This window comes from Sebastes umbrosus, chromosome 1 (genome assembly GCF_015220745.1).
Source record: "Sebastes umbrosus isolate fSebUmb1 chromosome 1, fSebUmb1.pri, whole genome shotgun sequence".
Lineage (NCBI taxonomy): Eukaryota > Metazoa > Chordata > Actinopteri > Perciformes > Sebastidae > Sebastes > Sebastes umbrosus.
Window position 1 is genome coordinate 6,630,699 of NC_051269.1, and position 27,999 is coordinate 6,658,697.

The following is a 27,999-nucleotide window of genomic DNA, read 5'->3' on the forward strand; positions in this document are numbered from 1 at the left end:
GGTCTAAAATCCAAAGATATTCAGTTTATGTTGTTACGTTTTATTGACATAAAAGCAGCAAATCCTCATTTGGGAAGCAGGAACCAGAGAATTGTTGTTATTTATTCTTCTTACTAAAGACGACGTTTAAACAGCCTGAAGGTGTCAGTCAGTCAGTCTGAACTCCGTCATGATGTAATGTGGTGTTAATATCGGTGTCCCGTCTGTGGTCCTGTGATTACAGCGTGTTGTCTTGTTGCCTGTTAACTGATGATGGAAATAAAACACGTTTGTGTTAATTGAAGAGTTTATTTCCAAAGTTCCACAAGGAAGATGTGAAATAAACTAAAGTTCATTACAGTATCTTTACAGTGATTAACTGAACGACAGAAAGTCTCTAAAAGTGACTCATTTAGTCCTTCAGTAGAACCCAGTAGAAACCAGTAGAACCAGTAGAACCAGTAATAATAGTAATAATAGTAATAATGTGGCAACGTGACGGCTGCGTGGGATTAGATTCTGTTTACTTTATATTGTTGTTTACACTGACAGCACTTTGACTCTGACTGGTTTGTTTCTGACAGGATGCAGTCGTCTCCACCAATCAGCTGGCTGCTGGGGGCGGCGGCAGCGGCGGGTCAGAGAACGGCCTGTTGGCCCCCCCACTCAACGCCTACTCCCACCACGGAGAGAGAGCTCGAGCCATGTCTGCATCTGGAAAGGTAAAAACACACAAACACACATATTAGAAAAACCTTTTATTTATTTCAAAGTTTCACTGAAAACCTGAAGACTGAGTTCATATCAGCCACCAGCAGAGGACACGTCCTCTCACTTCATCTCCTTTTCCTTCTTCCCCTCTCCTCTCCTCTCCTCTCCTCTCCTCATTTCCCCTAGTCATCTCATTTTCCGTCTTCTCAACTCATCTCCTCTCTCCTCTACTTGTTCTTTCTCATCTCGTCTCCTTGTTTCCTCTCCCTTTTTCTTCTCCACTTCTCTCCTCGTTTTCTCTACTCCTATCTATGCCTTGTCTCGTCTCCTCTCCCGGTTTCCCCTCGTCATCTCCTTCTTTCCTTGTTTCCTCTACTTATCTTCTCTACTCATCTCCTTTCATCTCCACTCTTCTCTCGTTTCCTCTCCTCTTGCCTCCTCTCCTTTTCCTTCTTCTCCACTTCTCTCCTCGTTTTCTCTCCACTCCTATCTATGCCTTTTCTCCTCCTTGTTTCCCCTCGTCTATCCTCTCCTCTCCTCGTTTCCTTTCCTTCACTACTCTACTTATCTTCTCTCCATGTTTCCGTTGAACTCCACTCGTCTGTCGTTTCATCTCCCTTTTTCCTCTCCATGTTTCCTTCCATCTCTTCTCTCCTCCTCTCCCCTCCTCGTTTCCTCATTTCCTCTTCTTCACTCCTCTCTTTATTTTCCCCCATGTTTCCTCCTGTCTCATCTCCTCATTGTTTCCCTTTTTCATCTCCTTGTTCCTTCTCCTCTCGTCCCCTCATTTCCTCTCCTCTTGCCTCCTCTCCTTGTTTCGTTTCCTTTCCTTGTTTCCTCCCGTCTCGTCTCATTTTGTTTCCCTTTTTCCTCTCCTTGTTTTCTCTCTGTTTCCTTTCGTCTCTTCTCTCTCCTTGTTTCCTCTTCTTTTCCTTCTTCTCCACTTCTCTCCTTGTTTTCTCTACCCTCCTATCTATGCCTTGTCTCATCACCTATCCTTCTTTCCTCTCCTCTCCTTGTTCTTTCTCCTCTCGTCTCCTTGTTTCCTCCCGTCTCCTCTTCTTCACTCTTCTACTTATCTTCTCTCCATGTTTCCTTTCATCTCCACTCTTCTCGTTTCCTCTCCTTGTTTCTTTTCCCCTCCTCATCATGTTTCCTTCCATCTCTTTTCTCCTCTTCTCCTTGTCCCTTGTCCTCTTGTCTCCTTGTTTCCTTCCGTCTGATCTCCTCGTTTTAAAATGATAAATTGAACTTTATTGTATTAACCTTTATAACCTCACCACCATCCTCCCTCTCTCTCTCTCTCTCTCTCTCTTTCTCTCCCTCCCTCAGTCTTGCTCAGCCCGGGATCAGCTGGCGTTGACGTTGGGTGCGTTGAATTCGGACGCCCCGAGGAGCAGCAGGGACTCTCTGCACTGTTCCAGCGGCTACAGCACCCAGACCACCACCCCGTCCTGCTCCGAGGACACCATCCACACACACAGTGAGTTCAGACACATAAAGCAACAACAACAACTGGTTTTCATCCAAAAGATGTCGGGGTTTCCTGCTGCATCCAGGAGCTTCTGATTATTCTCTACGAGCTGTCTGACTTAAAGGAACAATCTGTGATCCAAACAGAAACTAAAGAGGCATCAACAAACACAAGTCTGGATAATGAACTCTGAATGTTTCCTCATTTTAATCCCAGTAGATCATCTGTATGACTGAACCTCTCAGCTGTCCTCTGGTTTATTTACTAGTTTCTCTTGTGTTCCTTTGTGTTACTGGTGTACCATCTCCTCTCTGCTTCTCTGTTGTGTTCTCTCAGTGTTTTCTTGACTAAACTTCCTTCCTTCTCTTCCAGCTGTAAAGAGAGATCCTCCCCTCTATGGTAGGTCTCTGACTACCTGTCTGTTTATGTACCTTCTTGCCTGCTTTATCTCAGGGCGAGGGTCACGGTTCGATTGCACGTCATCACGTCTGCGTCCAGCTTTACATCCATTTATCAAATCTATTTAGGTTCAGTCATAATTCAAGTTATAAAAGAACTAAATTCCAAAGATTCAGTAGAGATATTAATCAGCTTTCATTGACCGAGAAGGCAGAAACACTACAGTTTTGAGTAGCAGCCTAATAAGTAGTTAACCACAACATTTAGGTACAGCGAAAGAAGAAATGACCCACTGGTTTTCAAATCATTTGCTTCAGTAAAAGTAGTGATACCAAACTATAGAAATACTTTTTTTTACAAGTAAAAATCCTGAATTCAAAATTTCACTGAAATAAAAGTACAGGTCTCGCTTATTTTTACCGCGAGCTGCGCGGTTCACAGCAACAACAGACAGCGAACGTGATGGTTTGACAGTATATTGACATCATACCAGCAACATTACTACAGTTTACATGTCTGTATCTGTAGAATATGTCACGGACATGAAGAAAAGCAAAGATTTATTTTTTAAATCAACACTTCCTGATTCCGTTTCAAAATAAAAGTGCTCTAGCGTTTTTTTTCTGTGGGCGTAAAAGCCTTCATTTGTTAACACAAGGCTTTTATTCTGAAATATTTGCAGGACAGTGTTGTTGTAGACTTGCAGAGCTCCATGAATGAATAAAGTACGGGATTTTAATTGTGGATTATTACTATTATTTACAAATTACCACACATTTCTTAACCTTTCTCTGTCTAAAATAAATATAAATGACATTTATAATGAAATGAAATGGCCATTACGAAAGGCAAACTCTATGTAGAAAGAAAAGAAAGAAAGAAGCGCTGCCAGTGTGGATGACTTACACCAAGCGTAAGTCAGTGAGGCTTTTACCGCTAAATTACTGCAACTTCATCATCACCGTCGTCGCAGCATGCAGGTTTTGGTTGCATGCGTGGCAGGAGTGCAACCTCCCAAGCACCTGAAAGGGTGAAAGTTGTACGTCTGGCATTTTCCATACGTTTTAAGACGCAACATGTGAACAGCCCCTAAGAGTTTCCACAATGATGCAGCTCCTAACTGATGTGCTGATGTGTTCCTGTCGTCTCAGATGAGGAGATGAAAACACTTATCAGACGTCATCAAGATAAGAAATAACAGAAGTCCATCTGAAGGCAGAGCTGCAACTGATGTTTTCTTTATCTCTCTCTTTGTCTCTCTCTCTAGTCGACTATGAATCCATCTCTCTCCATGGAGACGCTGACTCCATCTCCCTGCACCACCTCTCCCACGGCAACAGCCAGTCAGACTTCGACAAGTCCTCGACCATCCCGAGGAACTCCGACCTCAGTTTCCAGTACAGGAAGTTTGCACAGTCCAAGCGCCCCGTCTCCACCGTCAGCCTATTGGCCGAGCCAGAATTGATGGGCAGGCACGCCCGCCCGCTGCCGTCTCACACGGCAACCATCAGGCGCAAACCGTCGTCCAAGCCGGCGTTTCGCAGGGGCACGATCAGCGGGGGGGTTCCCATCCCCATCAGCACCCCGCAGGTTCCCCTCAAAGCCCTCGCAGGGAATGGCGGGAGCGATGAGAATGTTTTCGCAGTGCCCTCTGCTGTAGGAGCCGGAGGTTTAGGTTACAGTAAACTCTGCACCTCCACGCAGAGCCTCAGTGCCTTACCTCCCTCCTCCTCCTCCTCTCCGTACTACCAGCTGATCCCAGGTCAGATGCCCATCCCGGTGCCTATACCCACTGTACCCTCCCTGCCACCAGTGGGCAGCTACGCCAAACAGCAACAACAGAGACAGTACCAGCAACAACTACAGCAACAGCAGCAAATCAACCAACTAAATCATCATCAGCAACGCAATCAACTACAGCAGCACAACCAGCAACTCCAGATTCAGCAACAGTTTCAATATCAGCAGTCGCTGCTTCAGCATACCCAGCAGCTGCAGCAGCATCAACCAGACCAGTATCACATCGACCAGCTGAGCCAGCAGCAGAAACAGAAGATGTACCAGCATCAGCACCAGGACCAGCTCCAAGCCTCCGCTGCCCAGGTAGAGCCCTCCAGGCCGGACCACAGCGCCCACTACCAGCCCCAGGCTCCTCCGCCCTCCAGCCAGGACCACAACCCGGAGCCGCTGACCGAGGAGGGAGGAAGTGACATGCTGAACCAGATCAGGGCAGTAAAGCTCAAAAGGACCCTCACCGACGATCGCTCCGCCCCTCTCCTGCCCCCCCCTCCACCCAATCACAAATGAGGCTTTTGCGTCCCTCAACGGCGCCGGAGTGCATCGGCACAGACCGCACAAATCAAACACACAGACTTCCTGTTAAACGCAGATTGTGGACTGATTAATCGCTGGAACTCGACGTGTGTCTTATTTTTATTTTCTAAAGATCTGCTTCCTGTTTAGATTTCTGTTTGTCTTAAAGGTGCAGTGTGTAGCGGTGAGGTTGCAGATTACAACCAACGGAAGCTTCTTCTGCGTGCCAAGCGTGTTGGGAGAGCTACGTTGGCCGACGTGAAAACACAAATGGCCCTCTCTAGAGCCAGTGTTTGGTTTGTCCGTTTCGGGCTACTATAGAAACATGGCGGCCGACTCCGTGAAGACGACCCGCTCCCTATGTAGATATAAACGGCTCATTTTAAGGTAACGAAAACACAACGGTTCTTATTTTCAGGTGATTATACACTAAAGAAAACATCCTTATTATTATTATTATTCTGCCAATAGATCCTCCTAAATGCTACACACTGGTCCTTTAAACATTTTTTGAGACTGTGTCGTCATTTCCTGTTGCTGCAGCAACCGTCTTTTGCCTTTTTTTCTTTTTGGTTCATGTTTGCATTTCGATTGTGTGTAAAGTTTTTCGTCTGACCCAATAGAGCTGTTGATTGTTTTAGTTAGTACTCACTTCCTGGTCAGATGACCGTTATGTGGCTAGTTAATTAGCCAGACAGGAAGCTGTTAGTGTCTCAGATCCTCTTCAGTCCTGGGTGTGTTTGATTTGCCTTTTTGCCCAGACTCCCAGGAGGGTGGGGTTTAGTAACTAGTCCTGTAGCTCCACTGTGGTTGAACCATGGTGTGTGTGTGTGGAGGTTTTAATTAGCTGGCTGTGGGTCAGTGACGGTCCAGTGTGTCCACAAAGGTCATCTCAAAGAGTCAAACACTGAGCGGGACGCTCATGACGCTGGAATAAAACTGGCTCTTTAGTTTGTAAATATGTTGGAACAAAAAAAGCTCCGGGAGCATCTGGGGAGGTCGGATGTTTTGCTTAACGGCACGTTGTCAGAGGTCACTCGCTTTCTTTGACCCGTACGGAAATTTGAACTGAAGATGAGTCACAATTTCACCTTCAAGTGGCAGCAGTGTCCACCCCCGGGGATGCCAAATGGTGCCGCTGAGGGGCTACCATAGAAATAGAATAGAGGTAGAACGGACATTCCCATTCAAATCAACGTAGCAGGATGGTCAGAGCGGCGGCCATTTTTTATGTCACACCGCCATAGCGACCGCTGTATCGGGCTAACTTACGTTTAAACTATGTCGAGAACTCACTGAGGTGAGGTTTTGTGGTCATAACGTTTCGTGCCTAGCCCCCTTCTCTGTTAGTAACCATGATGAGGTGTTTAGCGGGCGGAGCGTTGAGTGGAGGCAGAATAATTCTCTGAACACGTTAGCTAACGCTGGCTAACAAGTATTGTTGGCTTCTTCTTTTTTTTAACAATGGCTGAAGAACATCCTGGTTTCTCTCAATATGTCTCAATAATTTTCTGTGTTGCATGACAGCATGGTGGAATTAGCAAGCTAAGCTAGCTAAGTAGCCAGCCGTCCGACCAGCGGGCTGGTGGCCAACGGCAGCGCTGTTAAGATAAATTGAGGGCGTATAAATCTTTGGATGCCTATAGTTAACTATCCTTCAGTAAAGTCAGTCAAAAAGAGAATCGTACAATATCTTCGAAACGTTTCAGATGGAGAGAAAGGGTTGCTAATAGTTTAACCTTCTGCTAACCGCAGCCATTAGCAGAAGCAGTTAGCCTCCAGTCTTTCCTTTGTTTAGCCTCCAGCTAACACCATGACCTCATCGTGATGTCATGTCATTTTGCATAATAATGAGCCATGTGCTTCTGTGTATTTTTGATGGGGCTGGATAGTTAGCTAGTTTGCAATTCCTGCCATGCTTTAATGCTACACTGTCCGTTCTCTTCCCAGCGAGCTGCGACCACTCTTTACTGACGTGTGTATTCTGTTGTCGCCGTAACAACTGATAACAATCGCCATCTTCAGTTCAGGTCGAATGACCACGGAGAACAGTTCGATGTCCGTTCTACTCCTACTCTATTTCTATGGGGGCTGCTGTTTGTGGAAAAGGATTAAAACTGTTACTGTGCGACTGTCTGGTTTACTGTGTATATAATGATCTGGTTAACAAGAGGAACAAGAACAAGAAGAAGAAGAAGCAGTGATTTGTTGGCAACTTTTAGAGGCAACATAGTTGTTTTTAGGAGAAGCAGATGGATGACGTTACTGCTGAGAGCGTAGCCGGCTATGTGAAGCAGGACTATAAAAACACGTAGCAGCTGATGTTGACATACAGATCTGTGATGGTTCGACACGCCGCCATGTCGGAGGAAGTAATGGTTACCACAGAAAATCCACTCTTTAGAGCTCGACTCACACAGGATGTTTGAGGCTGATGGGGATGTTTGAGAACGCTGTGGGACAACATTTTATTATTATTTTGAAGAAAAAAAAATACAATTTGTTATTAATAATTATGACCAAGACTTGTACTGAGTGGACAAACTCTGTAATGGAGCCACTGTTTCTTCATATTGTTTGCATTTCTTGTTACTTATTGGGCGACATCTACACCGGTACAAATACACAAAGTTGCCAATAAATAACAAGAAATGTCAGTTGCTATATGTTTTGATTAATCTAGAATCAACATTACAAAGTTTATCTAGAGAACACGACGAATTTACTTTTATTTACTGTAACATTTCCAGTTCAGTTCATTTCTTGGTCACAATTCTTTAATAACCACATTTAAGGACTCCATATCAAAATATTTATTATGTGTTTACAATCAAAATTAATATTGGACGCAGTCTTTTTTGGTGTTGGCCACAGAAGTCCAGTATGAGTCTTTGCACAGACACATGTAATAATAAAGTCATTTTCTTTATCAAGTGAAATAACAAAATGTTTAATTTGATCATTTAAGAACATCAGGCAGCTGATGTGTCTCTTGACTTTGTGTTTAGGGCTGCAACAAATTTTTATTATTGATTAATCTGCTAATTATTTGGTTTATTATTTAGAGAATCGTGAAAAAATGATTGATCCATCGCTGATTCATTATCTGTCAATCAACTGATTGTTTCAGCTCTAATTATGTATTTTACCAGTTTGAAATGACATTTTTCACACATTAGTTTTTAGATTTTCTGCAGGTAGACGGATGAAGAGCTTTTGATTCTGTTGTTACTCCTCCAACATGGCGGTGTTTCCATTTTAACTATTTCAAAACAAACTTCTACCTACTGTACAGATCTCTGATTTACTTCAAAGGCAAAATCAGTGAATCTTACGGTACTTTCACACCAAGCGCGAAGCGAACCTTTCGCGCTTGCATACAAAGTCAATTTAAAGAGGCGAATCCCGTATTCGTGGGAGTTTCAACCCGAGCAAGAAATTTGCGTGACGCTGTGTGGTGAAAGCCTTTCAGCGTTTAGACTGTCCTCCTGTCGTCACCGATGTCCTGACGCTGTTGAATCAGAAATGGAGGATAAATAAATCTTGTAGGTGTCTGTGGTCACCCAGAGCTACGATAGTACATCATATCTGTACATAGAGCGGACCAAACTCTGTGTAGAAACCACAGACTGTCTGCGGTAGAAACAACAACGTCGCTGCCGTATTTATGCCTAGATGACTTTGTGTTGAGTGTTGATGGAGCAGCTGCATAGCCTGCCACTGATCCATCCAAACTCCATTCAGAAAATAAGCATTTTAAAAGTTGTTTGCTTGTCGTCTTGGTAACAGACCTGACAAAGCATGAATTCAGACTTTTAACAAATCAACATCATTACGTTGTTGTTTCGGCATCATTTGGATCTGTTTATTGATATTAAATCACAGCATAATCTGTTTATTTTGGGTTCATACCGCAGTAGCGACATGTGGCTTGCCAGATACAGTCAGTACAATGGCACCGTATGTGAATACAGCTCGCCGCCGGGTGATGTTATAAACCCAGAAACGACGGCGTTTGGTTTTCTGACATATCTGGGACTTCCATAACATGTACAAAGCAGCAACAGTGGTTATTTCTCCCATGGTTGATGGAGGAAAGAAAAGTTGTTGGTATCTATGGAGACAAGCTCCTCCTCCTCCTCTCCGACGCGTCTAGCGCGAATGAACACAGATGATCCCGGCGGTCCAACTCGTGCAAGTAAAGTGAGGCAGAAATTCGCTTCGCTCTTGGTGTGAATGCAGCATTAATGTATATACAGGATCTGATATGTTTAATAAAGACGCTGCTAGAATTAGAATTTGTTTGAGTGTTTAAATTCAACTGAAGTATCACTGAAATTCTGTTCGGTCAGCAGCCACTTTTTTTCTTTAAACTATATTTATCTACAGTAGAGTTTGGTTGGGCTCCGATAGCTGGTTCTATTTTGGATCCTGTATTTAGATCTGTTAACCTGTAATTTTCATAAATCTCTTATTTTATATTTTAGCTATTAGCTTTAGCTGTGAGTAATGATCAAATAGGTCTGGAGTTGTGCCCATTGATGACTTTTTCTCTGAATAAAGTCCATCAGAAAATAGGGACGTTTGCTGACTGGACCGGACCGGACCGGACGTGAATTCGATCAGCGCAGCTTTATAGGATGTTATAAGTTCACTTAAAGGGGCTCTATGTAAGAATCAGAAAGTGCTTGTTAAAGTCAACGACAGTCAGCGTCCTGTTGCTCGCCCTACGTAGACGTAAGCGAGAATCGGTCAAAACAGTGGGGTGACACAAACCAGATTGAACGTGATTGACAACTAAAACCACAATATCACTCTATACTTCACCAGCTTGGCAGTAATGTTGGCTGATCTGTCCAATAAGAGTTTTGCCAGCTCAGGGTCCGTTTTGATTTTCCCAAAACCAAACGAAGGTCCCTCCATGAATCGAAGGCCGATGTTGATCATAGTTTTCTTCCCGACGTCGGTCACATTCCTGTTTTGCAAGACGGGCTTCACTATGTATAACTTTGTCTTTTTGTGCTTCCGTGGAGTTTCTGTTGGAGTCTGAGTTGTGGTGGAGGCTGTTCGTTTGTCAGCGTTGGCGGTCTCCATTTCTAACTGGACACTGTTAGCTCTGGAGTAAAGGCTCTGGCGATTTCGCATGACGTCACATCCGTTGGATTTTCCCGCATTCTTCACATTAAAAGCAGGACAGGCTACAGGTCTACAGGCTGAGAGAGGAAACCTAAAACGTCGCGGAAGGTCTCATTTTTTAGGTTAAGTTGAAACCTGTTCACACATTGGCAATAAAAAACAATTACATACAGTCCCTTTAAAGAACTATTAGCATATTTCTTAAATCATCATGAGCAAAGTAATCCCCCGTCTACCAAACATGAAGATGATTTCAGACTGAATAATGATTCACATTTGATAAAAGATGTGTTGCCTCTCAAAGTTGTCCAACGAGCATCTGCTGGGAGGCGGGGCCGTAGCTACCGCTGAGGACCGACGTCGTGACCTCTGTTCATGTTTTAAATGACGAGAAGGAGTTTACAAGAGCTGCAACTTCATGATTCTTTATTATTGATTTATGTGGCAATTTGGTTTATAAAGTATCAGGAAATAGTGAATAACATGTCTGTGACAACTTCCCAGAGAACAAGGTCTTGTTTTGTCCAATCAACTGTTCAAAATCCAAAGATATTCAGTTTACAATCATAGAAAACAAAGAGAACCAGCAGGTTTTTTTGGTAATTTTTGCTTTAAAAAATGTCTTAATCGAATAATGGATCATGAAAATTGTTGCTTATTAATTTTCTGTTGATTGTCTCAGGTCTAGATACATTCCACACCGAGGTTTTTTTTAAAGGCTGATATGTTTTTAGACCAAATATCTTAAAATATGACATTTTAGGCAAGTTAAAATAAAAGTAATTTAGTATTTCCCACCAGAATTAGATACCTGAGGATGTAGAGAAGGTTATGATGCTGCGAAAACTAAATTTACTTAAAATATAATGCAACAGTTAAATGAGTAAATACTTTTTTGTGAGTTGGTTGGTGGCTCATCAAACATTGATTCAGTGTCTGGGCCTCTGCTGTGGGAATTTAAACTCAGGACCTCAAATCCTGGTTACGGCCCTGTTGGCTGCCCGGCAGAGACCAGCTGCATTCTGGGAAATGCAGTCCAGTCTCTGCTCAGCTCTCCTGTTCTGGTCTCAGAGAAACTTTTCTGTGTATTTAGAGATTTCCTGCAGCTGATTCATGTGTTTATATTGTTGATGAGACAGAAAAGCTGCCTTCTGATATTCATTTGATTGATTGATTGATTGATTGATTGGACCCAATAAGCCCCACAGCAGTTGTGTGTGTGTGTGTGTGTGTGTATATATTAGTGCTTCTATTCCTGGGAGAGATCTAAATCTATATAAAAATGTATGTATACATATCTGGATTGTATTTTTGTTGATTTATTGATCAGACGATGTGATCAGATATGACACGTCGGTTGTCACTCATCATATTTTTGTAGAAAAGCTTTAACGGAGGAAACGCGGTGAACTTCCTGATGTTTGAGGATCTGACACCCGATTGGATGTCTGACTGTCGAGAAGCGAACGAAGATGTACGGACGACAAGAACCAACAGAATGTAGAAATGTTTCGTTCTTCATCTTTTGACGTTCGCTGTGGGATCAATAATAATAATAATGATTGATTCATCGATTCTGGTGGTAGTTTGTTTTTTTGTGTCCTGTATTTACTGTCATTACACATCTGGAACCGTTAACATTCAGTGTTCACTGGGAGGAACTTTTCTTTCCTTTGGGGGAAATATTTTATATGAAAAGTTGGTCTTGAATATTGAATTTGAATCAAACGATGATGCAGCATGTAGTTACATCCTGCATTCACATTAGTAGGATTATAACAGGGAAGACCTCGCTGCTACAAATTAAAACTTATTTAATAATTTTAACTCTTGTTACGTGTCCACAGGGGCGTTTTTTATCACGAGGGATCTCCTCGCTTCCCAGCATTGGACGCTTGATGGGCTGCCACTAGACACAAGGCATCTGATTGGACGAACACTTTCCTTCGTGGGCTGCTGATTCCAGCTTTCAAACCAGAACCAACATGGTGGCTCTTTTGGAAACTTTCTTCTTATTTCACGAAAAAAGTTCACCGAAATGTGTTTCTGAAAACATTTTATGTGAGAAATAATCCATGTTGATGAATCTGTCTTTATTTTAGATTGACAACGGGAGTTTCCAGCGGCAACGAGTCGCATAAAGTAGCCTAGACCTCAACGTTATGTAAATGAGGAGCGGCCAGCGTGACGCCCCGTCTCTCGAATCGCGCCGCCACGCTACCAGAATGCATTGCACGGCTGATTAGGAAGCGTGGAGAGGATGGAGGCTGTGGACACGTACCATGACCCCCCCCCAACAACAGCGATCCCGCTAAACGGTCCTACGATCGATTTATATTTTTGACCAACAGTTCAAAACCCCAAAAGATTGAGTTAACTATCACATAAGATAAAGAAGCTTGGACGAGGGAAGGTTTCACTTATCAAAATGTACACAATTATCTTTCTGTCGATTGACTGATAAATTAATCGACTAATCAGTTCAGCTGTATTTAAACTAGGGCTGTCCATCGGTTAAAATATTTAATCGTTATTAATCCCCTGATTGTACATAGTTAAACACAATTAACTGCAAATTAATCTCACATTTTTTATCTGTTCAAAATGTACCTTAAAGGGAGATTTGTCAAGTATTTAATCCTCTTATCAACATGGGAGTGGACAAATATGCTTCTTTATGCAAATGTATGTATATATTTATTATTGGAAATCAATTAACAACACAAAACACACTAACCCGCTACCACCTAAAAAACGCAAGTTGCGTTATTAGGAATTGTTACGAATTTGCGTTAACGTATTATTATCACGTTAACTTTTGACAGCCCTTATTTAAGGCCTTAGAAGATGAGTGTAATTTGGATGCGCTTAATTCTAAATAAAATACATTTTAGATGAAGATGAAAAGCCCGGGATTAAAACAAATAGGGCTGCAACTAATGATTATTTCCATAATAGATTAATCTACAGACTATTTTCTTGATTAATTGTTTTGTCTGTACAAAGCTGAAACTAGAATTACTGCCTCACTGTTGTAAGCCTGTGCCAACCGCTCAAGTTGCATTTACATCCATATCTATCCAAAATGTTAACATTTTTATGATTTCATTTGATTCTGTTAGACCTTTGTGTGAAATTGTCATAACCAGCTCTTAAGTTATGGCCAAAAATTTGATTTGTGAGGTCACAGTGACCTTGAACTTTGACCACCAGTTCATCCTTAAGTCCAAGTGGACATTTGTGCCAAATTTGAAGAAATTTGCTCCAGGCGTTCCTGAGTTCACGAAGATGGGATGTACATACGTACGGACAACCTGAAAACATAACGCATCCGGTCACGAGTGTCCCCAGCGTGTAATCATAGAAAATATATAGTATGCCATAAATAATGTCAAAAAAGACAAGGTAAAGTATGTCATAAAAACTAATATTATAGTTTTCGAAGTACTATATCTTCTGACTTTTTTTAACATACAATACGAAGACTTTTTTTCACTTTTTTTGACATGACTATTTTTTTACTTTTTTTAACAAACTATACCATGACCTTTTAAAAAAAGTTTTGACATACTATACTAAGAATTTTTTTTATGATACATTTCGACATGCTATACTATGATTTTTTTTTTTACATATTTTTAATGTTTTTCGACATCCTATGACTTTTTTTCATGACATTTTTCGACATAATATACTATGGCTTTTTTCATGATGTTTTTCGACATGCTATACTATGACTTTTTTGGTGAAATCTTTCAACATACTATATATACTGTGACTATTTTTCATACTTTTTTCGACATACTATACTATGACTTTTTTCATGACATTTTTTGACAAACTATGCTATGACTTTTTCAACATACTACATTAAGACTTTTTTTTTGACATACTGTACTAAATACTTTTTTCAACATACTATACTAAGACTTATTTTTTTTACTTTTTTCGACATACCATAATATGACTTTTTTCAACATACTATACTTTTTTTAAACTTTTTTCTACATAGTCTAGTATGTCGAAAAAAATGACTGACTTTTTGACATGCTATACTATAACTTTTTTGGTGAAATTTTTCGACATATATACTGTATACTATGACTTCTTTTCATACTTTTTTCGACAAACTACACAGTAATTTCTTTCGACATACGATTTTTTTTCACATTTTTCGACATACTACACTGACTTTTTTTTACGTACTATACTATGACTTTTTTTGGTGAAATTTTCGACATACTATACTGTGTCTTTTTTCGACATATTATACTGACTATACATAGACTTTTTATGACTATGAATGTTTAATTGCATACTATTATCATTTTTTATAACTAACTATACTATGACTTTAAAACATACTATAATATGGCTTTTTAACATTTGCTTGATATACTATAATTTAATTCTTTATGATTTTAAGGCGAAAATAATTGATTTGGAACCATAAAATATACATCTTGGGATGGTCAAGGGGAAAGAAGATACACTTACCCTAATAAAAATACAACTGCGAATAAACCATGACATTAGTTCACAAAGTTGTCAATGTAAAATTGCGAGTACACAATTCAATTCACACACGTTGACATGCGCAACAAGATGAACCGCGACAGTGACATCTGAAAGCAGTGTACCTGTCGCAGCCGTTAGGCAGTTACAATGGCGTCCCTAAGCTGTGGTGGGATTTTACACTTTCTGGTGTCACCGGCGGCCACACCGGCAAAACCTACAGAGACAAAAGCGGGGACCAACTCAATGTCATTCTATGGCAGAAAAACAGCTATTTTATTGGGAGGGCCAGCGTTTACTTTGGGATGGTTTAAATTGCATTGCAGGACGGTTTGGGAAAACAAGTTTAGTTAGAATAACAAAGAGCGAAGGTGTTTCTAGTGTGATGTCTGCTTATAAAATAGGACAAGTTTTCCAAAAAAGCTAGAGATTCCCAAAATGTGGGAGGGATCAGGAATGTCCGTAAACATAAAGTGCATCTATATCACTCTGCTTTTCCACCTGAAACATTTACAGGTGTAAAAGTTGCTACAACAAACATTTCCTTGTCAAAATTTCAAAATGTGATTTTGGCAGATTTGATATAAAATGCATTTTTGGTTTGGGTATAGGTACAACTCAGATTTCTGTAGAGTAAATATGAAGCTACAGCCAGCAGCTGGTTAGCTTAACTTAGCACAGACTGGGAACTGCTAGCATGGCTCTGTCCAAACGTAACAGCATCCTTCTATCGCACCTCTAAAGCTCACTGAGTAACATCGTATGTCTTTGTTTAATTTTCTTGGCCAGGTAACTTCCTGGAGTCTCTGCTGGCTAGGAGTGGTATTGATCTTCTCATCTATCTCGCTGTCAGAAAGCGACTAAGCATATTTCCCAAAATGTAGAGCTTTTGCTTCAAAGTCATATGAAAAGACGTGTTTATTCAGGGTCTGTTCAGTTCTTAAGTTTATTTGCAGTTAAAACAGAAGCAGGTCGACAGAAACAAAAGTAGCAAATTACAAAAAACAGCAGAAATGTGATAAAAGTGAGATAAAACAGTTCCGTTTCCAATAATGAATGTCAGGCTGTGATCGAACTGCGCAGCTTCTTGGCTCAACTCTGTGCAGACATGAATAAGCGTAGATGTGTTTCACAAACTTTCCTTGCATGAGACACGTAACTGGAGATGACACTTTCCATTTAAGCTAGAAAACTAATGCAGAGCAGCAGACGGAGGATGAAGACAGGCACTTCAGGCAGGATGGAGATTGCCAAGCTACAGCGGGATCACCGATGAGACATTTTGCTTGTTTCATAATAATACGATGAAATGGAAAACAAAATGAGACAGTACTTTGTATATGACGAGGAGTTTGCGGATAGTTTTACTTGGCTCACATATTTGTCTTTCAAACAGAGAGGGGAACAAAGCGACGCTCTGATCCTAAAATTAATAAACATAAATATAACTCTCAGTGGAGTGACACACATGGAACGAGGCAGGAGAGAAGGTAAGAACATTTCCTTTTGTATCTAACAGGTTCTGGATTTGAGGATGGGGTCGTCGTGACCAAACCTCACCAATATGTTGGGAGGGCGAAGCTTCGAAACAGACGTACAAAATACGCAATGCTACGTTCACGTCGTATTGGAATTATCGTAACTACCAGTTTGACTTTGTGCATGGAAATGAAAGGAAGTATGGACGCTTAAAGTGAGTGTTCACCCCAAAATCAAGAATACATATTTTCCCTCTTCCCTGTAGTGCTCTTTATCAATCTAGATTGTTTAGCTGTGAGTGTTGCAGATGTCGGCTGTAGAGACGTCGGCCTTCTCTACAATATAAAGGAACTAAATGGCACTCAAAGCGCCAGCAATGTCTGTTTCCAGAAATCATGACCCGGTTACTCAAGATAATCCACAGACCTTGTTGTGAGCGGTTTCATGTAGGACTATTTTATTTCTACCAAACTACACCACGCAGTAGGAAGCGTGCCATCTATTCATGGACAAGAGGCTCGTTTTAATAGTTTATACAGTACTATAGCTATATGGCCGATATCTCCAACAATCTAGACCGACGAATTGCACTACAGGTAAAATAAATATGTATGGGGGTGAACTGTCCCTTTAAACACAAATGTAATATATATATATCGTGCTATATTGCCATGGCATAGTATTGAGAACCCTAAAACAACCAACTCTGTATTTATCCAGAGTTGTGAAAACACTAGAAATATGGTAAACTCTACAATCCATCACACGTGCCGTGAACACGGCATGAACATCATGAATATGAATCCACTGAGAAACAAACATTCACACGTAATCGAAAAGCCTCAGAAAACAAAATATAGGATAAATAAGTGAACTACCTGAGAGTAGAACATTATGTTAAAGATGGTTGTTTTACTTGTAATTCAAATACAGAATAAACCTTTACAAGGTGGTTGGATTTTTAAGTGGGCCTCAACATGGACTTTAAATTGTAAACAACGGGGGTGGAGCTGCAAGGATCAAGTCGATTGACAAAAAAAATAATATTTTGATAATAAGTCAGTTACAGTTTTTCAAGCAAAAATCTGCAGGATTCTCCGATTACAGCTTCTCAAATGTAACTTGTCTTTGTTTCATGCGATACTAAAATTGATATCTCTGAGTTTGGGACCATATGTCAGACAAAACTAGCATTTGAAAACATTACCTTAAGTTTCCAGGATATTATGATGGTAATGTTATTTTGACACGGACCTTCACAAAGGGGTTTCCGTGCAGCGGGCTTTTCACCTGTCAGTGCACATCGAATATTTTTCTAACTACACGGACGAGGATGGGCGGAGATCAATGGAGAACTTTGAGGAGCCCGGATGGAGTATAAAAGATCCAAACGCTTCCTCGTCACATCAGCTTATGTCCATGGGCTCGTACATGCAGAAAGCATAACCGAGGCTTCAATGTGTCAATTGTTCGAAATTTTGCTGTGCTTTTGATTTCTCTGGTTGCATTAGGCCATTATTACACGTTTTTTGTTGAATACTCGATTCTGAATGGTCAATCACGGCGTTCTGCGGTCTGTTATTTCTTTAAAGCAGACCGTTGCTATGTACAGCAGACCGTTGCTATGTACAGCTGACCGTTGCTATGGGCGCAGTTCTGATCTCGGACTCTGGAGAACAATTTTTGTGTCAAATTATTGATTTCTTCAGTAAGTAGCCGTGTAATAAGCGTGATAACGTACAGCTAGCGGGTCATTGTTGTGAATTAAACCCCTTCCGCGTTCGCTTCGCCCTGTCAGGATTTATTTCACGGCGACCGGCTTGCTGTACATTATACCTTTTATCTCCATCACCCACTCCTACCTGAACCTAACCAGCTGCAATTGATTGATTTTCTTTCAGTTACTAGAAGCTTTTCTAATGTCAGAACATCTTGATGCCTCAAACTTCATCAGCGAATAGAACAGGATCATGTGACCTGACGTCATGCGATACCTCTTTTGAAAAGATGATCTTTGGTGTTGGATGTGAATGTTCAACCTGATGATGAAGAAAAAGGACCAGATGTGGGAGAGCTTAGAAAAAAAGCTAGTAAGTGGACTTTTGAACATTTAAGTTTTGGCGTCCAACAGGAGGTCCAAATGATGCCGATTACCTGCTGAACGTTTACAGATGATGACGGTAAAGGCTTATTCTCAGTTAGAATTATGATGCGTGTCGATAATTTCAGCTCCTATATAAATAACCATAAATACTCAGTGCCACTAAAAACTGGTAGAATACAAACGTTGCCAAGGCTTCTTCCTGAAACACCCTCAGTTCTCATCAACCGGAGCTGCGTTTTCCAGAAGCGTCTCGATGACCAAGCTCGTGTTTGTTCCGCCGAGAGTAAACGGATCAAACACGCGTTTGGTGTGAACGAAGCTTTTTGGGAAACACAGGTTTGACTTAAAGAGGCGGAATCGTGTCACTGCTCGGCTGTTTTTTCCGTCGCCCGACTCTTCAACAAAACGTAAGTGCTTTGTCTTCCTCTCCTTTCTCTACGCAGTGCAGTGACAGATTCTTACCGCCATCTCCAGAGTCCCCCGATGTGCGTCGTCACTTCTTCCTCTGCACCTCCTGCAGCATCTTCAGGGCGGCCGAGTTCTTTGGTTCCACTTGGAGCAGGGTGTTCAGGTCGTCCTCACAGGATTTGATGTCCTGCAAGAATTACAACGAAGATTAAGAGTTAGAAAAACTCATGTGATACCAGTGTCTTCACTCTCAGCCAGCTACAGACTGTAATGTCGGCCAGGATAGCCGGCGATCACGCGGGTCTCAGAGGGTTAATCCAAAAACATCATATATAATATTAAAACGCTGACAGGGAACATATCTCTGCACAATGAGTACTTTTACTTTTCATACTTTAAGTACATTTTACTGACGATATTTACACACTTTTACCTCCGTAAGGTTTCATATGCAGGACGTTCACTTGTAGTACTTTAGTATTTTCACAGAGTATTAGTACTTTTACTTGAATTATAAATCAATTATCTAGGATCTGAATAATTCTTAGAGCGTTAGTCTACCCTCATTGATACATGATTTGATTATTATTGTGTCATGCATAAATAATATGCCCAGCCAAATCAGGCTTACAAGACACCATTATTTAGAAAACAAAGAAAAGTAAAAAGACAGAAACCAGAGGAGCAGTAAAAAATACAAATAATACTGACGTTTTTTCCAAGCTTGAGAAACAAAAGTAGAAAAAAACCAAAGAGTTCACGTGAAAACAAAAATTAAATAGCCTTTCCATTTTGTCACCATCCAGAGCACCAAAACATTTCAGAGTTTTGAACAGATATTTCATATAAAATAGAAGTCAGTAACTCATCATAGTTTGGACAATATAGAAGAAAATGTGATTCATTTTTCAACTTCTAACGCCAACAACCTGTTGTCCTCCTGGATGCTTTTAAATCTGAACCAACTTCAAACACCAGAGGAAGGATTCCTGTTCTTAACTGTGTAACTAAACATCCTCTGACTCCTTCATAAGTTTGCTAGAACATCAGATTCAGAGCCATAATTGTGCTCGATTTGAATATGTATGTTTGGAATTTTTCTTCAAATCTCGCAAGTAACTTTCTTCTATTTGTGTTCATGCTGCATGATAAGTTATTATTATACATATGTTGTAATTCAGCTTCCTCAAATATAGCATGAAGTTGTGTAGCCCATGGAGCATTATGTGATTTACTCTGAAGAAAAACCTTCTTATTGATCCTGTATTCTGACATATTAAGCAAACGATTCCACGGTCCAGGAATCCATCCCATAATCACCCTGAACAACCAAAGTAGGAGAAAAACTTATGAACACCTAAAAAACAGCGTGCAGCTCTGTTCTGTATAGAGTCTGCTATTCTACATTCTTTGAAGCCCCATATCCCTGAAGCGTAATTTATAAAGCGGGTAGACAAAAGACCTATCAATATGAGGTGATACAAATCAACAGCACCAAACTGCAGCCTCTAAAATCAACATTAAGTTGAGCCTACACCGGAAATAGTTTTGGCAAAAGCTAACAATATTAGAGATGCACCGATTCGACCTTTTCAGTCCCGATATCGATACCTGGGTTTTGGGTATCTGTCGATACCGAGTACCGATCCGATTCCGATGTGTAATGAAACATTAGGCTTGATTTAAACATTGTTTTCTTAACTGTGTAAAACAAAATGTAACAAATAAATACGTAGATTAAAAATTTACTGGATTGTTATTATTGTGTAAAGTGTAAGCATTTTTAATGCAGCAACAAATTGGTCAAAATGTAGAAAAAAAACAGGAATTAAAATCCAAGTTTATAATAGATATAGAATATAAACATAGAATTGAACTGAATAGATCGGCCTCATTGTCACCGATACCTGATCCAGCTATTTCAGTCAGTATTGGATATCCGATCCGGTTATCGGTGCATCCTTAAACAACATAACTTTCATGAAGATGTATTACACATAAACACGCCAACATTTGAATGTACAAACAAAACAAAACCTTCACGCTCTCACCTTGAGCTGTGAGTGAGCCTGAGCCCTCCTGTAGAGAGCCTTGATGTTGCTGCTGTCAATCACCAGAGCCTCGTCACAGTCTCTGACGGCGTCTCTGTACTGCTTCACTGACAGGTAACACAGCGCCCTGATCACACAAATAATAATACAAATCAAACATTAGATAGCTTATATAAAGAAGACCCGCTTTAGTCTTTTTTAGGGGGGTACAGGGATACTTTAGGGGGCGATAGCAGGTCAACAGTAGAGGTCACATAGAAGTGGTGTACATCATCTGAAAGCTGGGAAACGGAACATTAATTGGAGATGCTGTATAGCACTGTGTGTCAAGTTGTTGTTGTCATAAATATATTTAAAATAAACATAAATCAATTAAAATAAATTGTGAAAGTGTATAAGGGCTTAGAACATTATTATAGAAGTATCTGACGGTCATCCCCATGCTCTATTATGTCTCATAAGTTGTTGCAGCAATTTTTGGGTTGATACCATTTGTTACACAGATTTGGTGCTAAATTTAACCATTTTTTTACCACTGGAGAATTGATAAAAAATGATCAATAATCCCTCCAAAATACCACATTAAGACACCAAGACCTCGAGGAACACCATAGAAAAAGCCATGCTGTGATTTGGGATCAAAAACTTTTGACATTTGGAGATTTCTGCAAGAATTGCATTTTTCGGCGATTGGAGGCGAGCACTTGTGTTGTGTGAACTGCTCAGAAACCCCCTTATTGTCAATCTAGCTAGTAAAGCCATCCATCCTCTGAATGCTCTAGGTCTCTAGTTTGTGGCTGTAAAGTTTCATGAGGCTGTGATTATCCTAGAGGTCACCACAGGTCATTTATACAGTGAGGTCAAGTTTAAAAAAAATGGTCTCACTAGAATGAAATGTCTCCTATGGGGACTAACATCATCACACATGAATACAGTTGGGCTCATTGGATCCACAAGAGTCTCAGCTTTACAGTGATACCCAATTTATGTAATTGAAGACTGTTTAGGGACCCCAGTATGCAGAAATATTCACATACACCCTTTTAGAATGGGAGAAAATAACACATTTATACTGCATGAAAAAAAACGCATGTGATTATCATAAAGTGGGCATGTCTGTAAAGGGGAGACTCGTGGGTACCCATAAAACCCATTTTCATTCACATATCTGGAGGTCAGAGGTCAAAGGACCCCTTTGAAAATGACCATGACAGTTTTTCCTCACCAAAATTTAGACCAACTTTGGAGCGTAATTTAACTTTCGTCCCGACAAGCAAACGTGACATGATGGTATCAATGGATTCCTTAGTGTTTTTTAGTTTCACAAGATACCAGCAGCTCTAGCTTTAAAACTGAGCCTGCCACAGCCTGAAAACAAACACTGAATATTTATTTTCCTCAGTTCCAAAAATGAATGTGTTGCATAACATTTTCGCACTTTACTAAATAATTATTGCAAATTCCTAAATCTGATAAATTTAAGCCCACAGGAAATTTGGATTGGCTGGCAGATTTTAATATATATCGAATATATATTAAAAAAGGACACCTCAAACATAGTTCCAGTCAGCAGGTTAACCACTGTTATATCAGTCATAAAAGGGATACAAATAATGAAGATGTGACCCACCGGTTGGTGTAGGTTGTGATCTCAGTGGGGTCGTGTTTGAGGCTCTGGCTGTACTTCTCTATGGCCTTCTTGTGCTCTCCTTTCTTCACCAGGGCGTTACCTTCTTCTTTCAGGACGAGGCCTTTCTTCATGTCTTTATCATTAGGAGCTGACGAGACGAGAAGAAAGAGACAGAAAACATGGATTTACATCTGAAAAAACCTGTAAAATTCTCCTAAAGTTGCTGCAGTCCATGACTACATACAAAAGAAATCAGAGGCTGGTTGTGCCGCTACGCGTGCGTTGTTACCCAATCTTACATGTACCAGCATTGTTTTTAGCATTTCATCATGAAATAGCCAATTGAATAAAGGCTTTTTATATTTTTTGCCGGAAGAGTGCCTTTGACTCCCCCCTTTTTTTGAACCGTTGTGTACCCCACCAAAGAGCACCTTCATCACACTGATTTGAACTTCCGAGCACTCTGGACCTTTTCCCTTTTTTGAAGAAATCAAGTTATTTCAATCGATTGACAGCCATATCTAATATATAACGAGACGTCACTCTCAAACTGGTTATCATCTAAACAGAATAGAAAACACAACAGAAAACATAAGTCTTCTTACCAGGTTTGTTTGTTTGTCTGGTGCCGTTCTGTTTGGGTGTAGGGTTTGGCTGTGCAGCGCTCATGGTAGCTTTCTGGGCTAGTTTCTCTCTAACAGACAGAGGGACGGTGGGGATTGGAGGAAGCTTTTCTCTCCATGACGGACCGTCTGCCTCTGTGAGCGCCTTTGTCATCCTGAGAAACAATAAAAAACTGAATGTTAAAAAGGAAAAAAAAAAAAGGATCCAATGCAGCTTGTTTAGTCTTTTAAATGCAGTGTAAGATGCCTGGAAAGATAAATCCATCCATCCGTGTCGTCAGCATCGGGCTTCTGGGGCTTGTTTTTTTGTCTATCCCCGGATCTTTCTGACAGAGGAAAACATCTATAATCATGAAATGTAAATAATTTAATTTCTGACCAGCCCAACCCTTGCTGCTGCCTGTGTGGATGTAGACAGACTGAGGGAGTGGGCGGCGCTGGGTAAAATCTTCTCCTGACATCCCGCACGCCGTGCGATGCTGCTTCTGCTCGGCCGTCGGGCTCACAAGGCAACTAACAACACTACACCAGAAAGGTGAGGTATAAATTAAAGTCCCACTAGTGACCGTACTGCCCCTAGATTTAAGAACCACTGGTTTATTGACTAATGCTGGCGGACATGCCGCTCCACCAGAAACATCTCTAAATGCATAGTAGGGCACAGATTCTAGAGATTATTCTTATAACATGACCAACACAACATCTCTTTCTTGAAATCCTTCTCAGAGTGGATAAATCTCCTGATATTTGACACGGACATGCCATCACCACTCGGCCAGTCTACAGCCCAGGTACCTGTTGGTGCCGTCGTGAGCAGCTGCTATGTTGCAGTCGATCTGCAGAGCCGTCTTGTAGTCTACGTAAGCCTGCCTGTAACGCTCCACAGCTTCGTAGGCAGCAGCACGACGAAGGAGGGACTTCACATTGTACGGCAACAACTCCAGAGACCTGAGAGACAATATGTACAGTTTACAAGTTAGACACTCATCTTAAAATGCCTAAAAACATCCGTACTACAACACAAAATGACTGCTAGCATGAAGGTAAACATGTTCATGATTGATAATCCCTTCATTAACTCCCTGAGACCCACGATCTCGACAGACTTTACTGTCTTTCAGAGGCTGTTTCCAGGTTCAGTTTTAGAGCTGGAGTGAAGGTACAGATATCATATGAAACTAAACCTTAAACCCAAGGAATCCATTAGAGGCAACCATGTCATGATAGCTCGTCGGGAAGGAGGCTACATAATGCTCCAAAGTTAAAGTTTCATATGTTTAGTTTATCTGAGCTACAGTAGAGCATAAAAGCCAAGTGTAAAGAACAAAAACACTGAAAGGTGAAAATGTATAATAACGTGGCACAACTAAAACAAAGCGATATTTGAAAAAACAAAAACGAAGAGTCCACAGAATCACGGTGTAAAATGGTTAAAAAAATAAATAAAAAGAGTAATAAATCACAAATAAAAACACTTACATATTGCAGTCTTTCACACATTCCCCACAGTTGCCCTCTTTCAGGTAGCTGGCCGCACGGTTCGAGTGCAAAATGCCCAAATCCTCTGGGTTCTTTTTATCTAAAAGAGAGAAATAAGAGTGTTTAAGAGGAGCATTTCACCAAACTGCTCATATAGTCTCAGTCAACAATCATGGAGCAAAGTCCATTTAGAACGACACAAAGAGAAAGAAGAGTGAAGGCCGACTGACAAGATGGACAGCCATTATAATAAAAGAGAGATACAGAAGTGGACAAAACATGGAGTAAAAGAGTCAGGATAGTTAAATCCATGTAGCTTGTTTATCCACCATCCATTTCATTTGCAAATTCTCTCCTTTTGTCTTGTGGTATAAATCCAGCACACCTCGCCTGTTCCTTTATAGCTTTCGCCAGTTTTTGCTGAGTCACTGACTGGAAAATGTCGAATATAGTTTACCAAAATTTTGAAATATATGTTTAGTAGTTTTTAGTATGTTGAGTGAAAATGCACTAAAGTTACAACATAGTTGATCTTATTTATTTCAATCTAATTTATTTTTATTTATTATTTTTATATTATTTATTTTTGATTAGTCGACAGAATGGTATGAGTGTTAGTCGACTAACACTAATGGTGTGGTAACCCTTTTAAAGAAACATTTTTGACCTGACAAAGATTAGGCTGGGATCAAAACATTGTTGATATAAATGTGTAATTGAAATGGGCATGCAGATATGACCTAATGTACATGCTGTTAACCCTTCCTCTGATATTGTAAACAAACATGATTGTGTTTATACTCATTATTTGCATGTATCTACCACAGGCGCAGTTTGCGTTGGCTGAGGGGGCTCACTGAACCCCCTAGAAATGCACCTATATTTTTTTATAATAACGTAGAAATAATAATTTATTGTAATGATGAATAATATCGACCTTGTTATGTCTTCATATTGACAGAATAAGAAACCAACAAGATAAGAAGATAGATTTGTGGTATTTGTATTTAATTATAGCCAAATAACATCAGACACTCTCTGTCCACACACCGTTAAATATTCTGTTACGTCCTAAACAAACCACGTACCTATCAGCTGTGCGGTCAAGATCAGACTAGAGACGTGACGACTTAAAAGATGGTAATACTTGCTCTCTTCCAACGTTTGTGTTTTTTTAAACAGAAAAAATGGTTTTATACTGTGATATTTACTGAAAATGCCATGCCATACAATACAGCCAATAGTAGCCTCAGTAAACTTTCAAGTGATCTCCCTCCAGCCAGCTGTCTCCTTATTTAGATGTTTGTAGTGAAATGAGGAGGTATCATATCAGATAACTCCTCATTTTAACTTCACCAAACAGCTGTTCCTCATCTGTTGGAATAAGGAATAAATGGAAACAGGTCGTCTGACAAAAGTTCTGCCCATCTCCGTCGCTTGTGGCCAGTTAGGACATTCCAATAGAAAACAATGCAATAAAACTGATTTTGTCACTGACGCTCGCTCACCTTGCCTTCTGTTTGGAGGGTGTAATATGTACATACATTACACCTCTCTGCGTTGTACACATCACATTCCCTCTAGAGTTTTTTTGTGAACCCCTAACCTTTAAGTCCAAACTGTGCCTATGGTATCCGCAGGTTAGGATTTGAGCTACACTTACTGGACTTCTCCAGCTCTTTGATGGCCTGGCTGTAGAGATTGGTGGCCTCTCCATACTGGCCCGTCTTGAAACACTCATTCCCGGTTTGTTTCAGCTCCGTCCAGGACTTGGGCCTGTGTTTCTGAGGCATCTCTGCTTTTTAACTGTTACCTGAAAAGATGAAAAACTGGTTACCATCTGTGCATGAAAACAATCTTTGTCAACTGATCACAATGAAGCCAGACTTTTACCAGAGGAAACCTCATATCTCCTCTAAACTAATGACATAATGTATACCACGCTGCCTCCCAGTAAAGCAGTATACAGTACATACAGTACATACAGTACATACAGTACCCTAGCATAGGGACTGCATTTAAAGCCTGTAGTTACAGCTACTATTCAATTGAGTTGCATTAATGAGAGGTGTTTCTAATATTTAGATATTTAGTCCATGCTCCTTAATAGAAGTGAACCAACACCTCTCTAAGGCAGCTTCCACACGAACTGAGTTCATGCAGGTAGCATGTATAGCAGGGCTGTTAGACTGCGTTAGCTTCAGTTAGCTTCAGCTAGCTGACCAATAAACTCAGTATAAAACAGAGACTCATGTTTGCTAATGACGTCCAAACACACAACCTACCAGCATGTGTCTTCAACCCAGTTTACCTAAATACTGCACCGACATGCTAATCCACCACACGTTAGCTTAACTTAGTTGTGTTGTAGCCTGGTGAGGTTACCGAGCTAACAGCAGCTAGCTGCTGCTAGTTGCTGCTAACAGCTGCTGTTAGTTACCGCTACTAGCTGCTGCTAGTTGCTGTTAGCTGCTTATAGCTGCTAGCCGCTGCTAGCCGCTGCTAGCCGCTACTAGCCGCTGCTAGCTGCTACTAGTTGCTACTAGCCGCTACTAGCTGCTGCTAGTTGCTGTTAGCTGCTTATAGCTGCTAGCCGCTGCTAGCTGCTGCTAGCCGCTGCTAGCCGCGGCTAGCCGCTGCTAGCCGCTGCTAGCTGCTGCTAGCTGCTACTAGCCGCTGCTAGCCGCTACTAGCTGCTGCTAGCTGCTGCTAGCTGCTGCTAGCTGTTGCTAGCTGCTACTAGCTGCTGCTAGCTGTTGCTAGCCGCTACTAGCTGCTGCTAGCTGTTGCTAGCCGCTACTAGCTGCTGCTAGCTGTTGCTAGCCGCTACTAGCTGCTGCTAGCTGCTACTAGCCGCTGCTAGCTGCTGCTAGCTGTTGCTAGCCGCTACTAGCTGCTGCTAGCTGCTGCTAGCTGCTACTAGCTGCTGCTAGCTGTTGCTAGCTGCTACTAGCCGCTACTAGCCGCTGCTAGCTGTTGCTAGCTGCTACTAGCTGCTACTAGCTGCTACTAGCCGCTGCTAGCTGCTGCTAGCTGCTACTAGCTGCTACTAGCCGCTGCTAGCTGCTGCTAGCTGTTGCTAGCCGCTACTAGCTGCTGCTAGCTGCTACTAGCTGCTACTAGCTGCTGCTAGCTGTTGCTAGCTGCTGCAGCAGGATGCCAGTGTGTCCAAACTAGCACTAAAAGTTGACAGTAAAGAGAAGACACCCTGTGGACGTGATGTCCCGGGTTGTCTTGTGTTTTAACTAGCTCGCGCTACTTCAACTCGTCTGTTGCTTAATTTCGTTAGCTATGCTAATGTCTCACTAACTCTTCTTACCGGCTGCCGGGGCTCTGGGCTCTGGTCTCTGGTCTCTGGGCTCTGGGCTCTGGTCTCTGGGCTCTGGTCTCTGGGCTCTGGTCTCTGGTCTCTGGGCTCTGGTCTCTGGTCTCGGGGCTCTGGTCTCTGGGCTCTGGTCTCTGGGCTCTGGTCTCTGGTCTCGGGTCTCTGGTCTCACACTGAGAGCAACACACCGAGGAGGTCCTTCTCTTCACGACACAAACGACTACCGGCACCTGGAGCCCGTCGTTAATACTGACATTCCTCTGTGTGCTGATGTTGTGGTGGTCTGACCCGGGCGGAGGCTGAGGTAGGCTGCGGGTTCGAGTAGTACTGGAGGGTCGGACTGTACTGGAGACTGGAGACTGGAGACTGGAGA

General features: G+C 41.3%; 2 protein-coding genes across 6 annotated transcripts in view; one reads left to right on the forward strand and one right to left on the reverse strand.

Moving 5' to 3' along the window:
- Positions 1 to 5,102, forward strand: part of mtss1 (MTSS I-BAR domain containing 1) — a 65,627-nt gene extending 60,525 nt beyond the window's left edge. Inside the window, exons 11-14 of one of the 2 annotated variants that reach the window (XM_037765604.1) lie at positions 564 to 701; positions 2,023 to 2,173; positions 2,537 to 2,563; positions 3,831 to 5,102. In XM_037765604.1, coding sequence (XP_037621532.1) covers positions 564 to 701; positions 2,023 to 2,173; positions 2,537 to 2,563; positions 3,831 to 4,870 — 1,356 coding nt within the window. In that variant the 3' untranslated portion in view covers positions 4,871 to 5,102. The remainder of the gene's footprint in view (positions 1 to 563; positions 702 to 2,022; positions 2,174 to 2,536; positions 2,564 to 3,830) is intronic. The other variant, XM_037765613.1, reaches the window with a different exon arrangement.
- On the reverse strand, positions 275 to 27,974 carry tomm34 (translocase of outer mitochondrial membrane 34). Of its 4 annotated transcripts, none has more exons than XM_037765776.1 (10): positions 27,797 to 27,974; positions 27,621 to 27,649; positions 25,965 to 26,114; positions 24,302 to 24,401; positions 23,618 to 23,770; positions 22,805 to 22,977; positions 22,200 to 22,347; positions 20,570 to 20,696; positions 18,573 to 18,705; positions 275 to 693 (listed from the first exon to the last, which is right to left on the reverse strand). In XM_037765776.1, exons 3-9 carry the CDS (start codon positions 26,092 to 26,094, stop codon positions 18,604 to 18,606), a joined length of 933 nt encoding a protein of 310 aa, XP_037621704.1. In that variant the 5' UTR covers positions 26,095 to 26,114; positions 27,621 to 27,649; positions 27,797 to 27,974; the 3' UTR covers positions 275 to 693; positions 18,573 to 18,603. The 4 variants fall into 4 exon arrangements, with proteins under 4 accessions (XP_037621704.1, XP_037621696.1, XP_037621687.1 ...); XM_037765768.1 differs by lacking the exon at positions 275 to 693 and adding an exon at positions 15,449 to 15,625; XM_037765759.1 differs by lacking the exon at positions 275 to 693 and adding an exon at positions 15,449 to 15,812.
- Between the last annotated feature and the right edge of the window lie 25 nt (positions 27,975 to 27,999).

What these genes read in the sequence shown, in the direction of transcription:
- tomm34 (XM_037765776.1), bottom strand. Translation starts at nt 26,094, where the DNA reads ATGCCTCAGAAACACAGGCCCAAGTCCTGGACGGAGCTGAAACAAACC. An exon ending in TGTGTGAAAGACTGCAATAT is followed by an intron (nt 23,771 to 24,301) that starts GTAAGTGTTTTT and finishes ATTGTCTCTCAG; the next exon opens with GTCTCTGGAGTTGTTGCCGT. An exon ending in ATCACAACCTACACCAACCG is followed by an intron (nt 20,697 to 22,199) that starts GTGGGTCACATC and finishes TTGTGTGATCAG; the next exon opens with GGCGCTGTGTTACCTGTCAG.